We start from the raw sequence: 19,485 nt of genomic DNA on the forward strand, positions 1-19,485 counted from the left end.
TTTCCTCCATAAATTCATTTTTCTGCCTATTTTCCTCTCTTTTTAGGTCCAGAAGCTGCTGATTTGGTATATGTAATGATACTTTTGCTGTGCTGTAAAGTATAAGCCTAGTCCAGGCACTGATTTCCACAGAAGGAATTCAGCAAGGTGGGGAAATGAACATTTTTATGATGGAGACTTTGATCTGAGTGCATGAAGGCTCTAATTGGTGTGCATAAGTGTGTGCGTATGTGTTGACAAATAATTAAAAGCTATTATGACTTATACAACACATTTGATGGTGATTTTTATAATGCATAAAACAACCTTACAGGATTATTTTTTTCAAATGAATAATAAAATCATTGAATAAAATGAAAAATATATATATTATTATTTATAATATAATAAAATATGTAGTGTTGTCAAATGATATTTCAAATTCAAGATAAATGTTTTTATGCGTACAGTGCATACTTTTGTTTATATGTATAAATACACAAACATATTGTACATAAGTTACAAAAAATATACAAATGTTATATTTATATAAATATATGCGAATATTTTATACAATATAGTCATACATATATATTTATATACACATTATAGTACGTACAAAATATATATATATTTTTAAAATGAACTTATGAATGTGATTAATCGCAATTAAGTATATTTGTAACACTTAGAAAACTCACTTTGAATATTAACTGGATGGATATCACCATTTAAGTTTTTTTATAGGTACCACAGATGAAGGTTTTATTCTGCTTTACCATATTTTACATTCCTCAACCATATATCCAAACATAAGTAAAACAACAATTATATCACCCTACAAAAATTTATCATGTTTTGTTGTAGTAAAAGTGTAGTAACCTTAGTTTTGTTTTTAACACATTGATTATAATAAAATACTAGTTTTATATAATAAAAAGATAATAATAAATAATACCACAGTTGTACAAGCACCATGCTAGCAAAAACTAGCAAAGTACATTTGTGGCTACTATGGTTCAACTATAGTTTTATTTATTTATTTAATTTACAGTAAAACCACGGTTACTTTTCGTAATATTATCAATATGCAATTCTGAAATAAAGTGCACTACAATTATACACCCACCAGCCACACCACACCATACTCATAATACCTCTCACTATACACTCACCGGCCACTTTATTAGGTCCAACAGCTCGTTAACGCAAATTTTTAATCAGCCAATCACAGCAGCAACTCAATGCATTTAGGCATGTAGACATGGTCAAGATGATCTGCTGCAGTTGAAACCGAGCATCAGAATGAGGAAAAAAGATGATTTACGTGACTTTGATGGTGGTGGCGTAATGGTGTGGGGGATGTTTTCTACCGTACCCATCTTCTGATGGCTACTTCCACAGGATAACGGAGAAACGCGCTATGTCATGAAGCGAGAATCATATCTGGTCTCTTGAACATGAAAATTAGTTAACTGTACTCAAATGGCCTCCACAGGCACCAGATCTCAATCCAATAGAGCACCTTTGAGATGTGGTGGAAAGGAAGATTTGCATTATGGATGTGCAGCCGACAAATCTGCAGCAACTGTGTGATGCTATCATGTCAATATGGAGCAAAATCTCTGAGGAATATTTCCAGAAACTTGTTGAACCTATGTCACGAAGGATTAAAGCAGTTCTGAAGGCAAAACGGAGTCCAACTCCGTACTAGTAAGGTAGGTATACCTAATAAAGTGGCCGGGGAGTGTTTGTTTTAACGTAATGAAATAAAAAGGCTAAATTTACCAGAGATTAGTTGCTTCTGGAGATTCAGGAAAACTTACAAAGTTTATAAACTTACTTATTAGGCTCTTTACTAACCTGTTACTATATGTAGCAGCTACTGTATATTTATATATTTATAATATTCATAATAATAATAAAGTATTTGGAAAAGGTTAAACTGTTTCGAATTGCCATAAAAGTGTTGAAATAAAAGATGCAAAACCACGCATGCGTAGTACGCAGCACATGTGTCTCGTCACCGTAGTAACGGTTTGTTGACACTCTTGTCTTCAGTCAATGTCGTCGTGATGAGACTGAAACGGATGCACATACGGTACTATCCTCCAGGTAACAATCGCGTTAAACGTTTAATATTCCAAGCTATTCATCGCATAGAGTTGTATAGAGTGGCTGGTTCAGTTTGGACGCAGGAATGAAAGTTCGTTTGATTCTCATTTGCTGTGCAGGAATTTTCCTAGACTATGAAAAAGGGGGACAGCTGAGGACGAAATGCATCGATCTGTTAAACTTGACTCCAGAGTAAGTATGCCTAGCTAACTCATAATAAATAATAATAAATGACTCATAATGACTGAAGATGTTGTTGTGGTGAAACTCTTTAAACTGATGTTCAACACGTTTTAGCCTAACGTAAAATGGATAAAGACTCGACCACTTGGGTTGAATTAATTAAAAATTAAAGAAACAGTTCACACAAAATTTTTAATTATGTCGTCATTTACACATCATTTACTTGTTCTAAATCTCTTTGTATTTAATTTTTGTTTCCTTTTAGACACAAACTAATATATTTTGAAGACAACTGGAGTCATGTAATCCTTGACTTCCATAGTATTTGAAGAGTTTAGATGCAAAAACCTCTAAATGCCGTCTAAAATTCTCCTCTAAAATGAGCACTTTTATCAGGCTCCTGTGTGTATGTTCAGTAACATAACTTTTATGGCAAAGAACAGGTTATTTTCCTGGTCTTTAAAGTGAAATATCTCAACATCAACAAAGGAGGCTGAGAAAGATGTTCATTTTTGATGGACATTTCAGATGGCGCAGGTTTTTGCATCTGAACTCTTCATTTGTTTCTCCTGCTATGAAAGTCAATGGCTGCAGGTTTTCAGTTTTCTTCAAAATATCTTCTTTTAGTGTTCAACATAAAAAATGAACTCATAAAAGCAGGGATGCCCAAACTAAGGCCCGCGGGCCAAAGTTGGCCCATAGTAACCTTTGATTTGGTCCGTCATCCCATCTGAGAAAAGAGGCAGAATGATGGGTATGGTTTAGAGATTGTTTGCTTTATTGTTAAAAGCTTACTGAAATTTAAAGTTTCAGTTAAATAGTGTGTAAATTAATCAGATTTAGTTTAAATTTACAAAATGGATTGAGGACAAATCAAGGCAAAGGCAGATTCTGCTTGACTAGCGTATTCTGCATTAAACTCTGTTAAAATGTGATTGTTTATGTTTTTATTGCAATATCAATTTAAATGTTGTTTTGCATTAGTTAACATGGTCTAAAGTAATGTTTTCTGTTTACTTTTAAATCTTATGAAATAAATTAGGAAAATACCCATGGCAACATAAATGTTACATAGCTTGATTTATTTACCTTCGTCCCATGGCTCTCAATGATTTCGCTTTTGGCCCTGTATACAAAAAAGTTTGGGCACCCCTGCATGAAAGGTTTTAAACCACATGTGGGTGAGTAAATGATGAATCAATTTTAACTTTATCTTAACTATCCCTTGAAGTCAGTAAAGGTAAATGTGTGTGAAAGGGGATTTTGGGCCCTTTTTTGGTGCACGAGACACACTTGGGACCAGTGACATCAGACATCATTGACATCAAACCTAGCATGATGTGTCCTCAATGTATTCAAACTTTTAGTCTATTCCTCCATCAAAGCCTTTGGAAGACTAGGAACAAAGTGCTTGAGTCATATTGGTTACTTTCATGCTTTATGTGATATTTCCTCTATATTTCTCCTCCAGGACTGATGTGGAAGAGTTGGTTTTAGAGATTAGAGCAGCTGAGCCTCTCATCACCTCCTCCTGTGTCGAGCAGGTGAAACTCCTGATCTGCAAACTGCAGGAGAAAGTCAGCCAAAAGGATGAGCGCAAGTTTTACCTTTTTAGGGTACTTATAAATAGTGACCAACCTTTTTTGCACATTGGATCTATTCGGGATACTGTGTGATTCTGTCCATGACTGGTTTAGTAAGCAAAGTCTAGCTGTACAAGAAAAAACATTTAGAAATCTGTCGAGTCCTTAGAGGTAGAGCAGTATGACATGCTTTCTCTTTTATAACATCTCTCACCATCCTTAGACGCCACACCGTACTCATAATACCTCTCACTTTACACACACCAGCCACTTTATTAGGTCCAACTGCTCAATAATGCAAATTTCTAATCAGCCAATCACATGGCAGCAACTCAATGCATTTAGGCGTGTAGACATGGTCAAGACGATCTGCTGCAGTTCAAACTGAGCATCAGAATGGGGAAGAAAGGTGATTCAAGTGATTTTGAATGTGGCATGGTTGTCTTAGTATTTCAGAAACTGCTGATTTACTGGGATTTTCATGCACAACGATATCTCGGGTTTACAGAGGATTGTCAGAAAAAGAAAAAATATTCAGTGAGCGGCAGTTCTGTGGGCGCAAATGGCTTGGTGATGCCAGAGGTCAGAGGAGAATGGCCAGACTGGTTCCAGCTGATAGAAAGACAACAGTAACTCAAATAAGCACTCGTTACAACCGAGGTCTGCAGAAGAGCATCTCTGAACACACAACACGTCCAACCTTGAGGCAGATGGGCTACAGCAGCAGAAGACCACACCGGGTGCCGCTCCTGTCAGCTAAGAACAGGAAACTGAGGCTACAATTCACACAGGCTCACCAAAACTGGACAATAAAAGATTGGAGAAACGTTGCCTGGTCTGATAAATCTTGATTTCTGCCGCGATATTTTGATTGTAGGGTCAGGAATTGGCATCATCAACATGAAAGCATAGATCCATCCTGCCTTGTATCAACGGTTTAGGCTGGTGATGTAATGGTGTGGGGATATTTTCTTGGCACACTTTCTGGCCCATTAGTACCGATTGAGCATCGTGTCAACGCCACAGCCTGCCTGAGTATTGTTGCTGACCATGTCCATCCCTTTATGACCACAGTGTACCCATCTTCTGATGGCTACTTCCAGCAGGATAACGCACCATGTCTTAAAGCACGAATGGTTTCAGACTGGTTTCTTGAACATGACAATGAGTTCACTGTACTCAAATGATCTCCACAGTCACCAGTGCTCAATCCAATAGAGCACCTTTGGGATGTGGTGGAATGGGAGATTTGCGTCATGGATGTGCAGCCAAAAAATCTGCAGCAACTGCATGATGCTATCATGTCAATAGGGACCAAAATCTTTGGGGAATATTTCCAGCACCTTGTTGAATCTATGCTATGAAGGATTAAGGCAGTTCTCAACGCAAAATGGGGTCCAACCCAGTAAGGCGTACCTAATGTGTATCTAATAAAGTGGCCAGTGAGTGTATGTATATATACATACACACACACACACAAACACACAAACATAATGATACTATATTCTAATTATATTATTTTAATATTATACAATTATAACTTTTAAAATAATAAATAATATAATTATTTGTATTATCATGTAGGTATTTAGTTATTTTTACAATTGATTATTTATATAATTGCAAATGTGTACAATACTGTAAAGTTTGTCTATTTATATGTCTTTTGATTTTATTCCATTTTGCTTTATTGTAATTTTATCTATTTATGTTCCTTTTTTTATTTATTTGTAAATTTATTTCGACCGCAAGCGTCATTATAGGGAAAAATTACAACATTGATTGTACAAAGGGTTTTGTTAAAGTTTGTAAAAAATCACAAACAGAGGTTTAATAAATGCAGCAAATCATATTATAATAACTTCTAAAGGATCATTTAACACAGAAGACTGGAATAATGATGCCAAAGAAATTCAGCTGTGATCACAGAAATAAAAAATCCTTTAGAACACAATTTCTAAAATATTTCACTGTACTATTTTTTATAAGCATAAAGACTTCTCCCAAAACTATACTACTTCTAAACTAAATAGCTAAGTGAAATGCATTTGAATGATTTTCTGGCTAAGAACAGGACATCTAATATCACAAATGCCCACTGGGTGGCAGCAAAGGGAAACACCGCTGTGTTTATACATCAAAGGCATGGTAATTAAGTATGGAAATTACACAGTGAAGCTTAAAGATCTGAAATAAATTAATGTGGTTAAGTGCTTCCCCCTCCCGAGTATTTGTCCTCTCTGTCTTCATCTACAGGCACTTCAGGCTCACATCTTGCCCCTGACGAATGTAGCCTTCAATAAATCAGGATCTTGGTGAGTTTATCAGCTGCGCTCACATGCCTCCCTCTCTCCGATCCTCCCTCTCCCCTTCACTTTCCGTCTGTTTGCAGCTTTATAACCGGAAGCTATGACAGGACCTGTAAAATATGGGACACTGCATCCGGAGAGGAGCTGCACACTTTGGAGGGTCACAGGAACGTTGTGTATGCCATCGCCTTCAACAACCCTTACGGGTAACAGCACCGCTCTCGCTCATTTCATCACGTATGTCCTGAAACACTCAGAACAGCTCTTTTTTGGGGATGAAATAGAAAGCAAACAACCATCTCTGTCTGATTCTGCAGGGTTAGGGCACTGCAGGGTAACTGGTGTTGTTATTACAATGGGACCATTTGTCACTTTGAGTCATAACAGGAGCACTTGTCCCTTTTTTCTTCTTCTCTGCCCTCTTTCTCACTGTCTCTCGCTCTCAGAGACAAGGTTGCCACAGGCTCCTTTGACAAGACCTGCAAATTGTGGAGTGCTGAAACAGGAAAGTGTTTCTACACGTTTAGAGGGCACACGGCAGAAATCGTACGTCTGGTTTTCACTTCACATCACCTAAAAACCAGCATCACTGTCAGCTGTTTAACAAGCAGCTCACCTAAAATGTTCAATTCTCTCCTCATATTTACACCCCTATGCTGCTTCTTTAACCCTGTATGACTTTCTTTAGCAGTTTTTATATGACGTTTACTTTCATGTTTCATCATTTGCCAGACTTGAAATTTGTTCACTTAATCTGAAATACTGTTTATAATTTTCTGCATGTCTATTATAGGTATGCCTGGCCTTTAACCCTCAAAGTACCCTTGTTGCTACAGGCAGCATGGACACCACGGCTAAATTATGGGATGTTGAAAGTGGGGAAGAGGTGTCTACATTGGCAGTATGTATTATCTGAATCACACACACACACATTGCCACCCATCCAGCTTCATCATTTCCCCTCATCTGCTCTTCTCCCAAAGGATTTTGAATGATTTCACTTTAATTCGCAGTGATCAGTGAAAACTTAGCCATGCATTTCTTAATTAATGAACTTGGCATAAATCTTTCATTATGATCATTTATGCGGTAATTCAAGCATTCCATTTTGTTTAGCCGCTTGACACAGAATGTAAAGAAATGCATCAGGATGTAAACTGAATATGAGAAACCTGATGTTGGAGCTTTGAGGAGGGTGAGACAGAGCGTGTGGAGGTCTTTTCCTCTCCACAGCACATGGCAGAGCAGTGTGACCGAACGCTCGGTGCGTGTGTGCTGTGTAATTACCCCTCTTAACTCTCCAATTATTCCTCTATGAATCTAAATTATGAATAGCTCTACGAGTTCTTACCGATGAATTGGGGGAATTAATACGATATTTCATTGCTGAGGTAAAAAAAGACTGTCTTTTTATTAGCTCTGGCTTTCTTCATTCAGAGCCTTTGTCTGTTGAATACTTTTTTTCAGGGTCACTTCGCTGAGATCATCTCTCTGTGCTTTAACACAACGGGTGATCGATTGGTCACGGGGTCATTTGACCACACTGCCATTTTATGGGATGTTCCTTCTGGCAGGTCAGTGTGTACTGAACGTCACTGTTTGAGACTGATTTACTAACTTATCTTCCTTTCAAAACCAACCATATAGTGCATCCGGAAAGTATTGATAGCGCTTCACTTTTTCCGCATTTTTTATGTTGCAGCCCTATTCCAAAATAGATTAAATTTATTTATTTCCTCAAAATTCTACACACAATACCCCATAATGACAATGTGAAAAAGGAGTAAAAATTAAAAATAAAAATCCTAAAAAATCACATGTACATCAGTATTCACAGCCTTTGCAGTGAAACTCTAAATTGAGCTCAGGTACTTTCTGTTTCCACTGATCACTCTTGAAATGTTTTAGCTGCTTCATTGTAGTTCACCTGTGGTCAATTCAGTGGATTGTACATGATTTGAAAAGGCATACACCTGTCTATACAAGGGCCCAGGGTTGACAGTGCATGTCAAAGCACAAACCAAGCATGAAGACAAAGGAATCGTCTGTAGACCTCAGAAACAGGATTGTCTTGAGGCACAAGGTTTGGGAAGGTTACAGAAAAACATATGCTGCTCTGAAATTTCCAATGAGCACAGTGTCCTCCATCATCCATAAGTGTAAGATGTTTGGAAGCACCAGGACTCTTCCTAGAGCTGCCCGGCCATCTAAGCTGAGTGAGAAGGACCTCAGTCAGGGAGGTGATCAATAACCCGATGGTCATTCTGTCTGAGCTCCAGCGTTCTTCTGTGGAGAGAGGAGAACCTTACTGAAGGACAACCATCTGTGCAGCATTCTACCAATTAGGCCTGTATGGTAGAGAGGCCAGACGGAAGCCACTCACGGCCTGAAGTTTGACAAAAGGCATCTAAAAGACTCTCAGACCATAAGAAACTAAATTCCCTGGTCTGATAAGACTAAAATTTAACTCTTTGGAGTGAATGCCAGGCGTTACGTTTGGAGAAAACCAAGTACAGCTCATCACCAGGCAAATAGCATCCCTACAGTGAAGCATGGTGGTGGCAGCATCATGCTGTGGGGATGTTTTTCAGCAGCAGGAACTGAAGACTAGTCAGGATAGAGGGAAAGATGAATGCAGCAATGTACAGAGACATCCTGAATGAAAACCTGCTTCAGAGTGCTCCTGACCTCAGACTGTGGCGACTGTTCATCTTACATCAGGACTGTGACCCAGAGCACACCGCCAAAATATCAATGGAGTGGCTTCACAACAACTCGGTGAATGTCCTTGAGTGGCCCAGCCAGAGCCCAGACCTAAATCCTATTAAACATCTCTGGAGAGATCTGAAAATGGCTGTACACCGTCGCTTCCCATCCAACCTGATAGAGCTTGACAGGTACTGCTAAGAGGAATGGGCAAAAATTCCAGAAGACAGGTGTGCCAAGCTTGTGGCATCATATTCAAAAGACTTGAGGCTGTTATTGCTGCCAAAGGTGCATCAACAAAGTATTGGGCAAAGGCTTGAATACTGATGCACATGCGATTTTTCAGATTTTTTATTTTGAATAAATTTGCAATAATTTCAAAAACTCTTTTTTTACATTGTCATTATGGGGTATTAGGTGTAGAATGTTGAGGAAACAAATTTAATCCATTTTGGAATAAGGCTGCAGCATAAAAAATGTAAAAAGGTGAAGCGCTGTGAATACTTTCTTAATGCACTCTATGTAAACGTCTGCACTACCATTGAAGGCTCACTGAAATATGTGCTAGACAACACTATAAATACAGTACGTCTAGATCTAAATCTGGAGTAACACTCATATTATCACCCAGCCCTAAACCCTGCTCTCGTCATAACACCATGCCTTTCTGCAAAGCTGCTTTGACGCTCTATATGTGCTGTGAAAAACAACAACAATCAAATAAATCTGACTTGGTTGGCATTTTATATTCTGTCTCGTCCAGGAAAGTTCACGTTCTCTCAGGTCACCGTGGAGAGATCAGCTGTGTGCAGTTCAACTGGGACTGTTCCCTCATCGCCACGGCCTCTCTGGATAAATCCTGCAAGGTTTCTGTCTCTCCTCACTCTGTAATTCTCTTGCTGTCTCGTAAAAATCTTCTTCAATTATGATTCTTTCCCCCTGAGGTCTGTTTATAATCACTTTGCATGGAAATGGAGTTTTTCCACTGCCAACGTTTGACAGTTGCATCATTTTAATAGCAAGACGCTGAATCAAATGAAATTTGGTTGTCACTACATGTATATATTTATGTTGCAAGGATTGTGACAATGGTAAAACAACATGACGTTTTCTCAGATGGTCTTTTTTTTAAGAACTGTGAAACTACTACGGCTACTATTGAACTCTATAACTCTTCTATTTTTAATGATGCGCCTTCAATGTTCTTTTTCTTACATATTGCATTCACTTTCATCTCTCTGCCTCTGATTGTCTGTCTGTTATTCCAAGTGTGAGCGCACTTAATTATTCAGCACAGCCAAAAAAAAAGCAAACAAACTGGAAAACACAGTCCTCATTTTTACAGTTTTTGTGTCAAAGCTGTTACATAACAGCAGATTTTTGCATGTATGTGTCCTTTAAAGGGATGGTTCACCCCCAAAATGAAACTTTCATAGTAAGAAAAACAGATACTTTTGAGGGTCAATGCTTACAGGTTTCCAGTTTCTTTCTGTTGTTGAACACAAAATAGGATAAAGTGTAAACCTGTAACCATTGACTTCCATAGTAGGAAAAACAAATACTATAGAGATCAATGGTTACAGGTTTTCACTTTCTTTTGGTGAACAAAATAAGATAAAGTAAAAACCAGTAACCACTGACTTTAATAGTAGGAAAAACAAATACTAGGGAGGCCAATGGTTACAGGTTTTCAGTTTTTTTTCTTTTGTTAAACACAAAAATAAGATAAAGTAAAAACCTGTAACCATTGACTTCCATAGTAGAAAAATAAACACTATGGAGGTCAATGGTTACAGGTTTTTACTTTCTTTATTTTGTTGAAGACAAAATAAGATACACAAAAACCTGTAACCATTGATTTCCATAGTAGGAAAAACACTATGGAGGTCAATGGTTACAGGTTTCCAGTTTCTTTCTGTTGTTAAACACAAAACAAGATAGACTAAAAACCTGTAACTGTTGACCTTCATAGTATTTATTTTTCTAACTATTTCCAGTTTCTTTTGTTAAACACAAAATAAGACAAACTGAAAACCTGTGACCATTGACATCCATAGTAGCAAAAACAAACATTATGGAGGTCAATGGTTACAGGTTGTCAATATTTTTAAAGATATCTTCTGTGTTCAACAGAAGTAAGTCATTCATATTAATTTAAAACAAGGGTGCTTCGGCGACAGGGGTGTAGTGGTTAGTGCATCGACACATGCACTCTGGGGCTCACGGCGACCGGAGTTCGATTCCACCTCGCTGTCCTAAGCCAATCCTTCCCCACTCTCTGCTCCCCATGCTTTCCTGTCAATACTCTCTACTGTCCTATCGAATGAAGGTTAAAACCCTAAAAAAAACAAAAAAAAACAAAACAAGGGTGCATAAATGACAGAACTGTCGCTTTAAATGAAGAGAACAGGCATCGCTGAGAATTATGGGAGGGACATTGAACTCTTACAGTACTTACACATCATGAGTGTATGGTGTGTTTGGTTTGTAACAGGTTTTGTCTGCTTGCGTATAGGTGTGGGATGCAGAAGGTGGTCAGTGTTTGGCTACTCTCTTAGGTCATAATGATGAGGTGTTGGATGTGTGTTTTAACTACACTGGTCAGCTGATTGCTACAGCCTCTGCTGATGGTGAGACGTCACTACACTACATTTTCATACATATCTGTGCTCTTGATTTACCAATGATTTACTATTTTTTTTCCCCTTTTCTTGTCCCGTCTCACTCAAAAAAAAAAAAAGAAGAAAAAAAAAGGAATCTGTGAAAAGTGTGTGTTTGTGTTATTGTATATGTGATGCTTACTGTATTGTCACAGTCTTATAGTGTGTGTGTTTTTATATGCAGGTACATCAAGAGTGTTCAGCACTGACACGTTTCAGTGTTTATGTCAATTAGAAGGCCATAAAGGAGAGATATCAAAGGCAAGAAATCACATTATCTGTCCACCCCTGTCTCTCCAGCGCCGGACTCAATAATTCACTCCCATGCACTCATTTCCTGCCGTTCCTGTCGAGGTCCCTTCCTGTTTATATCCACCTGATCTGCCCTCTTGCCTTCAATCCCATCATGTTGTTCGTCACCTTCTCAGCATATTCATATCTCTTATTCCTCTTTTATTTTCAAGCCTATCCCTACGCGATCTCTCACCATAATATCCTCTCTCCTTTCTCCTCCCCACCGTCATCATCCAAATATTTCCATTTCCTGTGTAAAAGTGATAACTCAAGTATGCACACACACACACTCGCTTCTCCAATGCTGTAATAAAACTCCTGTCATACCAACACAGGTCAGATTGAGTTCAGCTGTCTATCTCTTTCTCCTGCTTGTTGAAATACACTCACTGGCCACTTTATTATGTACACCTTACTAGTATCGGGTTGGACCCCCTTTCCTCAGAGATTTTGGTCCATATTGACAAGATAGCATTACACAGTTGCTGCAGATTCGTCGGCTGCACATCCATGATGCGAATCTCCCGGACAAATTGGTCCAAAGTGTGCCAAGACAATATCCCCCACACCATTACACCACCAGCCTGAACCGTTGATACAAGGCAGGATCTTTTGCTGCTGTAGCCCATCTGCCTCAAGGTTGGATGTGTTGTGTGTTCAGAGATGCTCTTCTGCAGACCTCGGTTGTAACGAGTAGTTATTTGAGTTACTGTTGCCTTTTAGTCAGCTCAAACCAGTCTGGCCATTCTCCTCTGACATCAACAAGCCATTCAACCATTCTCTGTTAACCCTAGAGATAGTTGTGCGTGAAAATTCTTGTAGATCAGCAGTTTTTGAAATACCCAGACCAGCCCGTCTGGCATTAACAACCATGTCACGTTCAAAGTCACTTAAATCACCTCTCTTCCCCATTCTGATGCTCGGTTTAAACTGCAGCAGATCATCTTGAACATGTCTACATGCCTAAATGCATTGAGGTGTACCTAATAAAGTGGCCGGGGAGTGTATAATGTTCTCCACAAGGAAAACAAAAAGTTTCATGATGGAATATGATCAAGAGCCATCCTGACGCATTCTCATAACAGTGTGCAATATGATGATTTCCTCTGCCTGTGTGGCTGTAGGTGTGTTTTAATGCGCAGGGGAGCCGCGTGTTGACGGCGAGTGTGGACAAAACGTCTCGTGTGTGGTGTGTGAAGACGGGAGCGTGTTTGCAGGTGCTGGAGGGACATTCGGATGAAATCTTCTCCTGCGCGTTCAACTATGAGGGAGACACCATCATTACAGGCAATTACATACACCTGCGTAACACACATGAATTCATCCGCTAAAGCAAGCGCACGTCAGTAATTTAAAGCCTTGTTGTCAATCTTTGTGCAGGGAGCAAAGACAACACCTGCAGGATCTGGCACTGACAGCAGACAGTATTCACACAGCTTTCTCTGGATTGTGGTTTAGTGTGTGTTCCTGTCACACTGCCGTAGTATTTCTATTCTTGGAGCACATGCAATGTGTGTGGAGGATATGTGTGAGGTTGTATTTCTCCCCTTTTTTTAGAATTTTCTGGGTGAAATATGGGTTAGACGCATTAGAGGTGCGCTGTCTACTAGTACAAAAATGCTATTATTATTATTATAATTCCTAAAATATGTTCACACAACTGTTTGTTGAATCAATAACCATTCTCAGAAATGTTTCCGTGCTTGTTTCTACCACATAAATAATATGTTTTCTTATAATAGCATGTTTTTCAAATTATAATAAAAATCGTGTGATATTCTATGATCGTTTCATTGAGATACTGTAGCAATTCAGAGTATAAAAGTATCTTGTGATATCGTCACTTTTTTCTTGCAATTCTGCAGTTTTTATCTCATAATTCCTAATTGTTTTCTCTTAACTTAATTGCGAGAAACTAAGTGATTAAACAGTTGCAATTAAGTTTTTCAATTATTCATAAACATATATTTATAAATGAAAGTTCATTCCACGGTGGCAACCCCTGATTAATAAAGGGACTAAGCCGTAAAGAAAATGAATGCATAAATATACAGGATAATCAACACAATCTCACGGCAATTTGTAACTTTTTGATTTAGTGGCTAATTCGTATGAAATCGTACGCTCTAATTAGTAAAATTTAGTACGATTTGCTCATCCACCAATGACGGTTAGGTTTAGGGGTGGGGTTAGGTGCCACGCCTCCTTTTTAAAATCGTACAATTTCATACGACTGAACTCGTACGAATTAGCCATTAACTGGCAAAACGTAAAATACTTACGTTGCCTCGTGTGATCAGGCTGGGATAATATATGAGTTTTTCTGGTGTGTTTTACCTGGGATATCCATTTTTGGCTCTCAGGTCTGTTTTTGAGTGGAAAGCTGACTAAATGAATAGCTTTGCCTCTCTAAATGTATTTCATTCATTCACACAAGTGTTTTCAAACAAATGCTGTTGACATGAAACTCACCGTACGCAAATTTTATTTTGAAAAGATAAATACATTCAGGTTTACCGTGACAGACTGGATACAGCTGTGTGCCTTCAACGCTGATATTAAAACACACTACTATTATGTTACTATGCGGAGAAAACCATAACGCCACCAGACTTTACACGTTTACACAAAACTGTACTTGTACTTTAAATATACTCTGCGATATTCACACTTCTATATTAGTCATCTGGTGAGGCTTTCAGTGCTGTGATCCTGCCTGTCCTCACGAACGGAAAACTGAAAACGTAAATTCCCATTTGCAGCCCGATGGTACAATAGCTCACAGTCTAGACTATTTACATCTAGCCAAAATAAAAGTCTCTTAAACAACAGTAGTCACACAAAAACTAAACATAGAATTCAGTCTCGGAGGTACAATGAAACGACTGATGTAAACTCAAAACAACAAAGTGTGTTTTGGGATGAGATCGCACTATATTTCACTTTAAATACAAACATTGAATTAAACATCGCCAAATCTCTATGCCAGAGCTCGCGCGTTCATTTGTCTTCGTAAAAAGTCATGTTGTGCATTTGAAACGGGTTCGTCGAACAGTAAAAATATGCAAGCTACAAAACGTCAAGGCTGATTGGTCGGTTTAAGCCATGTTCCTCTAAACCAGCTGGCTGGAAACGGGTCGGATCTACGTTTGCGTGCGCGTAAAGACAGGAACATGCGTAATTTAAAGGGAAGTATCCTCAAATCACAATCGATAATGAGATATGTGCGCACGTGTACTGTATGAGCAAGGCATTTCTCTTCCTAGAGCATATCCCGGAATTCCTAGCACGTGTACGAGTGCGAGTGAGATGGAGGATTGTGTGGATCTGATCTCTGTGGGATGTGCTGGTGGTTCAAGATAGCTAAGAAATCTTCATGCTAAGGGTCTTGAGGGCCATGAATGCTGCTGGCATCTTGTAAACCTCCAGTTTCACAGCCGAGCTCCTGAAAATGTGCAGATGTTTGGTTTTGGTTGAGTTTGTTGGATCTTAGAGTCTTGGTGAAGGTGTATTGGCATCTGGAATGGGATGTCTGTTGGTGTTTTCTCACTGGCTCCAGGGCTTATGAATGTGTGCGGATATGCGGGGGTCTCCTGATGGGTGGCGCTCTAGCGTTTGGTCTTCAGGATCCAGTCAAACAGGCTGGGCAGCGGCCGTCCTTTCAGCTCCAGGTCCTGGTGGAGCTGACAGAACTGAGCCACGGCGCTGAACAAGTCTCCAACACGCCAAGCCTTCTGACCTGCCAACTGCAGCACTCTGTGGAGCTGAGAAACAAACACACGCTGGTCACTTTCAGCATTTGGACAGCTACACAGACCACTTCATTCCCAGTTCTTCTGGATTTATTAGGTATGGACATTTAGCAATATTTAAAGATTCAATATATTGTGATAATGAACATGCCCAATATTGATATCATAGACACTTCAAAATACTGTGAATGATTATTTATTATATAACTTATATAACCTGAGAGTGTCTTTTAAGACTACTGTTGTATTAGCAGTGGTTGTTCATCAAAGTGGTTGTTAATCTCAGAACAGCAGACAATGTTCAGAGCTAGTATTTGAATGATTCTCTAGCGTAATGCCTAAAGATGATGATAAAACAGGTGATTTCGCTCACATTTTAAGATTATAACGGCATGAAATGCCATCAGTCTATAGAGATTTCCCAGTATCTCTGTTGGGAGATCACAATAATCAACCCGAAAAAGCTAAAGCAAAGCAAACACAACCAGATTACTATGGTATAAATACAGCACTACAACATACAAAAGAGAAAGAACGACTTAAGTTTATACTTCTGTGTCAAGTGATCGGTGTGACCCATGGCGCATGCAACGCGTGTAACTGTGCATTTAAACTTCTGCGCGCTGTTTCTGTTGCACTGCAATAACACTTCCAAAACACTAGTTGGCAGTGAGGTGTTAATGTTCTTTTTCTCTGGTGTTTTGGTTTTTCTGAACGCTTCCTTAATGTACAAGTAGTTTAAACTCCCTAATTTTGAGGCAGGAACCGGCGGATGTATAACAACTTTAATCATAAGGTAAACACAAAACAAAACTTTTCATCCGGAGCTCCTTCACGGGACTCCACACTTGTAAACAGTCGCTCCAACGGACTCGCATGGCTCTCCATCCCGCCCACACTCATTAGCGCTACCAAGCTGACCAATCACAGAGCTTGCGATGTGTAGTTACATTTTTGGAGAGGTGCGTGTAAGGGCTATGCGTCCACGCGTAGGCTGCACTGTAGCATACGCATGCGCTTGACGCAGAAGTATAAATCAGCCTTTAGAATGTCACTTATCAGTTTAATCAGCCAAAATGTACAAAAGTGGCAAACGCACTGCTTTAAACTGTTATTAATCTGTAAATACACCATGTAGAGCTCTAGGGTCAGGATGTTCACAGAAGATAACATTATCCTACATTAATTTTGTAAAGGTGAATGGAGATTTTACAGTGTGTTGTTAATCACAGAGTTCCTCTATTTAAAAAAGAAAAAAAAAACCTAAATGTTCTGAAAGACATCAAGCCTCAGGTCAGAAAAGTAACTCAAAAGTAACACAAAAGTAATTCAAAAGTAACGTCACACATTACTTACATAAAACTAAGTAATGCAACTCAATATTGGGTCCCACTTTATATTAAGTGTCCTTAACTACTATGTACTTACATCAAAAAATAAATACAATGTACTTACTGTGTTTATAATGTATTTGAGAACACTTGTGGTGCTTTTGAGTTGGGATAGGGGTTGGGTTATGGACAGGTTTGGTAGCATGGGTAGGTTTAAGGGTGGGTTAAGGTGTAAGGGATGGTCAACAGTGAATTTACAAATGTAATTGCAAAAGTTAATTACAGATGTATTTACATACATGTATTTAATCAAGCATAAGTACACAGTAAATACATCTATTAACACAATAAGTACATTGTAACAAACTATTAATTCCTGTGTAAGTAGATATTAGTTGAGGACAATATAAAGTGGGACCCAATATTGTAATGCATTCCTTTCTAAAGTAACTTTCCCCAACACTGTATATGGTCTTAGCTAATATTCAGACGTCATGATAATGCAATACTACTCAAACTTGTTTAATGGAAATTTACCAGTAAAAAAAGCTTGAAAAGTTTCACCAATTTTATCTCTTTCTTGAGATCAAGACTACATACTACAAAAATGTAGGTCCCACTTTATATTAAGTGTCCTTAACTAATATGTACTTACACACAGGAATTAATAGTTTGTTACAATGTACTTATTGTTTAAATACATGTATTTACTGTGTACTTATGCTTGATTAAATACCTGTATGTAATGACATCTGTAATTAACTTTTGTAATTAGATTTGTAAATACACTGTTGACCATCCCTTACACCTTAACCCACCCTTAAACCTACCCATACCAGCAAACCTGTCCATAACCCAACCCCTATCCCAACTCAAAAGCACCACAAGTGTTCTCAAATACATTATAAACACAGTAAGTACATTGTATTTATTTTTTGATGCAAGTACACAGTAGTTAAGGCCACTTAATATAAAGTCGGACCGTGGAGGTTCCCGTGGAGTAAATGATTGTTCCCTTTAATATTTAAAAGATATGACTTTTGATATATGATGACGGTGTGCTCTTTGTATCGTAGAACATATTGTGAAAGTCTCCTGAAGTGATGTCAACCACAGGCCTAATTTTACTCACAAATCAGAAACCGCTATTCTAAAAGCCCAACAGCAGCTCCAGAGGGAATCCATACTAATTTATCTTCACGTTTTAGGACTCCAAACTGAAGAGCTCTGGAGCCCTGGAGTCTGGCTGAAGGGCACAGCGATAGTGCTATTCAGAGCTCGCGTCAAATCAAGAGCAGCAGCACGTTCTCTACACACACACTTCAGCTCCATCTACACAACAACAGCATGTGCACTGCGTGAGTGTTCGGAAAATAATATGCAACTTTATTTGGTACATCTTGTTAGTACTAAAAACATTTATATGTAAAGTAAATCTGTAATCCTGTTTGTTTTTTTGTTTAATTAAAGGGACAGTTCACCCCCCCAAAAATGACTTGTGTTGGACATAATGGAGGATATAATGAAGGATGCTGGAAAAAAAAAAAAACAGCTGTTGACTTTTATAGTATGTTTTGTTTCTACTATGGCTGCTTTTTACAACAATCTTCAAAATATCTTCTTTCAAGAGTTCACAATTAGCTGATAATCAATAAAGCGTAATTGCCATGCTGTCCCAGGAGAAAGCCCTGAGCTCGTAATATCCTCGAGCCCGGGGCTCCCTCCCATTGGAAGGGCGAGAGAGGAGTACGAGCTCAGGTAAGTCTCGAGAACTCCCCTACTTGTCGCCGTGTGAGAAGTGTAAACTAAGGTTGTCTTGGATGATAATTTGGTTAAGTCGATTGGCTATAGTGTATGTTTTTTGGATGGTGGGAGGAACACGGGGGAAACCAACGTGAACACGAGGAGAACATGGAAACTCAAAAACCCCAACTGGCCCGATAGGAGGTTGTACCAGTGGTGTTCTTGCTGTAAGGCAACAGTGCTAGCCACTGGGCCACCGTGTCGCCCCGAGCGGGGAAAAAAAAGGGGGCGGGGTTGGGGGAGTAGGGGTGGAAGTGGGGAAAGCTTTAAGACAAAGATAACTGGAGTGAAAAACTCTAATTATTTATAATTTGTTCGTAATCATCTAATACGGCAGATTACGGAGCTAATGAGGTGCCAGCTGTGTTGATCATAAACACGTGATCCTTTCGAAATTAGTTTAGAAAGATACACACTTCAACAGAACAGAAGAAAGAACTTCATATAAGTTTATAACCACCTGGGTGGGAGGAGACGTTATTTTTGGGTGAACCACCCTTTAATTAATTTCCCTTTTGATAGTTGTTGGGCAGGGACATTCACATATGAATTGTGATTTATGTAAATGATGCTATAATTTGTAATTATTAAAAATGATTAAAAATCTTCAGTCTCCTTGCTGTTTTTTATGACACATTCATAACCAAAACTAGGTTAATTCACCCAAAATTAACATTATGTCACAGTTGACACTCTGTCTGAATATCTTTTTCACAAAAAAAAAAAAAATAAATAAATTGAAGAATGTTACAAATGATGTCAGCCATGTA

The 19,485-nt window shown here is 38.6% G+C and overlaps 2 protein-coding genes across 11 annotated transcripts in view; one reads left to right on the forward strand and one right to left on the reverse strand.

Moving 5' to 3' along the window:
* The first annotated feature begins 2,026 nt into the window (after positions 1-2,026).
* On the forward strand, positions 2,027-19,321 carry daw1 (dynein assembly factor with WDR repeat domains 1). Of its 4 annotated transcripts, XM_073929153.1 has the most exons (15): positions 2,039-2,094; positions 2,214-2,286; positions 3,749-3,893; positions 6,117-6,175; positions 6,253-6,375; positions 6,616-6,715; positions 6,963-7,070; positions 7,637-7,743; positions 9,639-9,741; positions 11,391-11,505; positions 11,720-11,796; positions 12,954-13,116; positions 13,210-15,678; positions 18,121-18,270; positions 18,383-19,321. In XM_073929153.1, the coding sequence occupies exons 1-13, from the start codon at positions 2,055-2,057 to the stop codon at positions 13,242-13,244; spliced, it is 1,248 nt and encodes a 415-aa protein (XP_073785254.1). In that variant the 5' UTR covers positions 2,039-2,054; the 3' UTR covers positions 13,245-15,678; positions 18,121-18,270; positions 18,383-19,321. The 4 variants fall into 4 exon arrangements, with proteins under 4 accessions (NP_001037817.1, XP_073785254.1, XP_005159317.1 ...); XM_005159260.6 differs by having other exon boundaries at positions 18,121-19,321; NM_001044352.1 differs by lacking the exons at positions 18,121-18,270; positions 18,383-19,321 and having other exon boundaries at positions 2,027-2,094; positions 12,954-13,609.
* The window catches only part of sphkap (SPHK1 interactor, AKAP domain containing), a 202,478-nt gene continuing 197,290 nt past the window's right edge, over positions 14,298-19,485 (reverse strand). For 6 of the 7 annotated variants that reach the window (XM_009293859.5, XM_009293856.5, XM_073928751.1 and 3 more), the window contains one exon: positions 14,298-15,593. In XM_009293859.5, the coding sequence (XP_009292134.1) occupies positions 15,438-15,593 (156 nt within the window). In that variant the 3' untranslated portion in view covers positions 14,298-15,437. The remainder of the gene's footprint in view (positions 15,594-19,485) is intronic. The other variant, NM_001083045.1, reaches the window with a different exon arrangement.

The sequence above is a fragment of the Danio rerio genome, chromosome 18 (assembly GCF_049306965.1).
Source record: "Danio rerio strain Tuebingen ecotype United States chromosome 18, GRCz12tu, whole genome shotgun sequence".
Classification (NCBI taxonomy): domain Eukaryota; kingdom Metazoa; phylum Chordata; class Actinopteri; order Cypriniformes; family Danionidae; genus Danio; species Danio rerio.

Coding starts and splice junctions, on each gene's coding strand:
- daw1 (NM_001044352.1), top strand. CDS start 2,055: ATGAGACTGAAACGGATGCACATACGGTACTATCCTCCAG. Junction 7,744..9,638: donor TGGGATGTTCCTTCTGGCAG/GTCAGTGTGTAC, acceptor TGTCTCGTCCAG/GAAAGTTCACGTTCTCTCAG. Junction 9,742..11,390: donor CTCTGGATAAATCCTGCAAG/GTTTCTGTCTCT, acceptor GCTTGCGTATAG/GTGTGGGATGCAGAAGGTGG.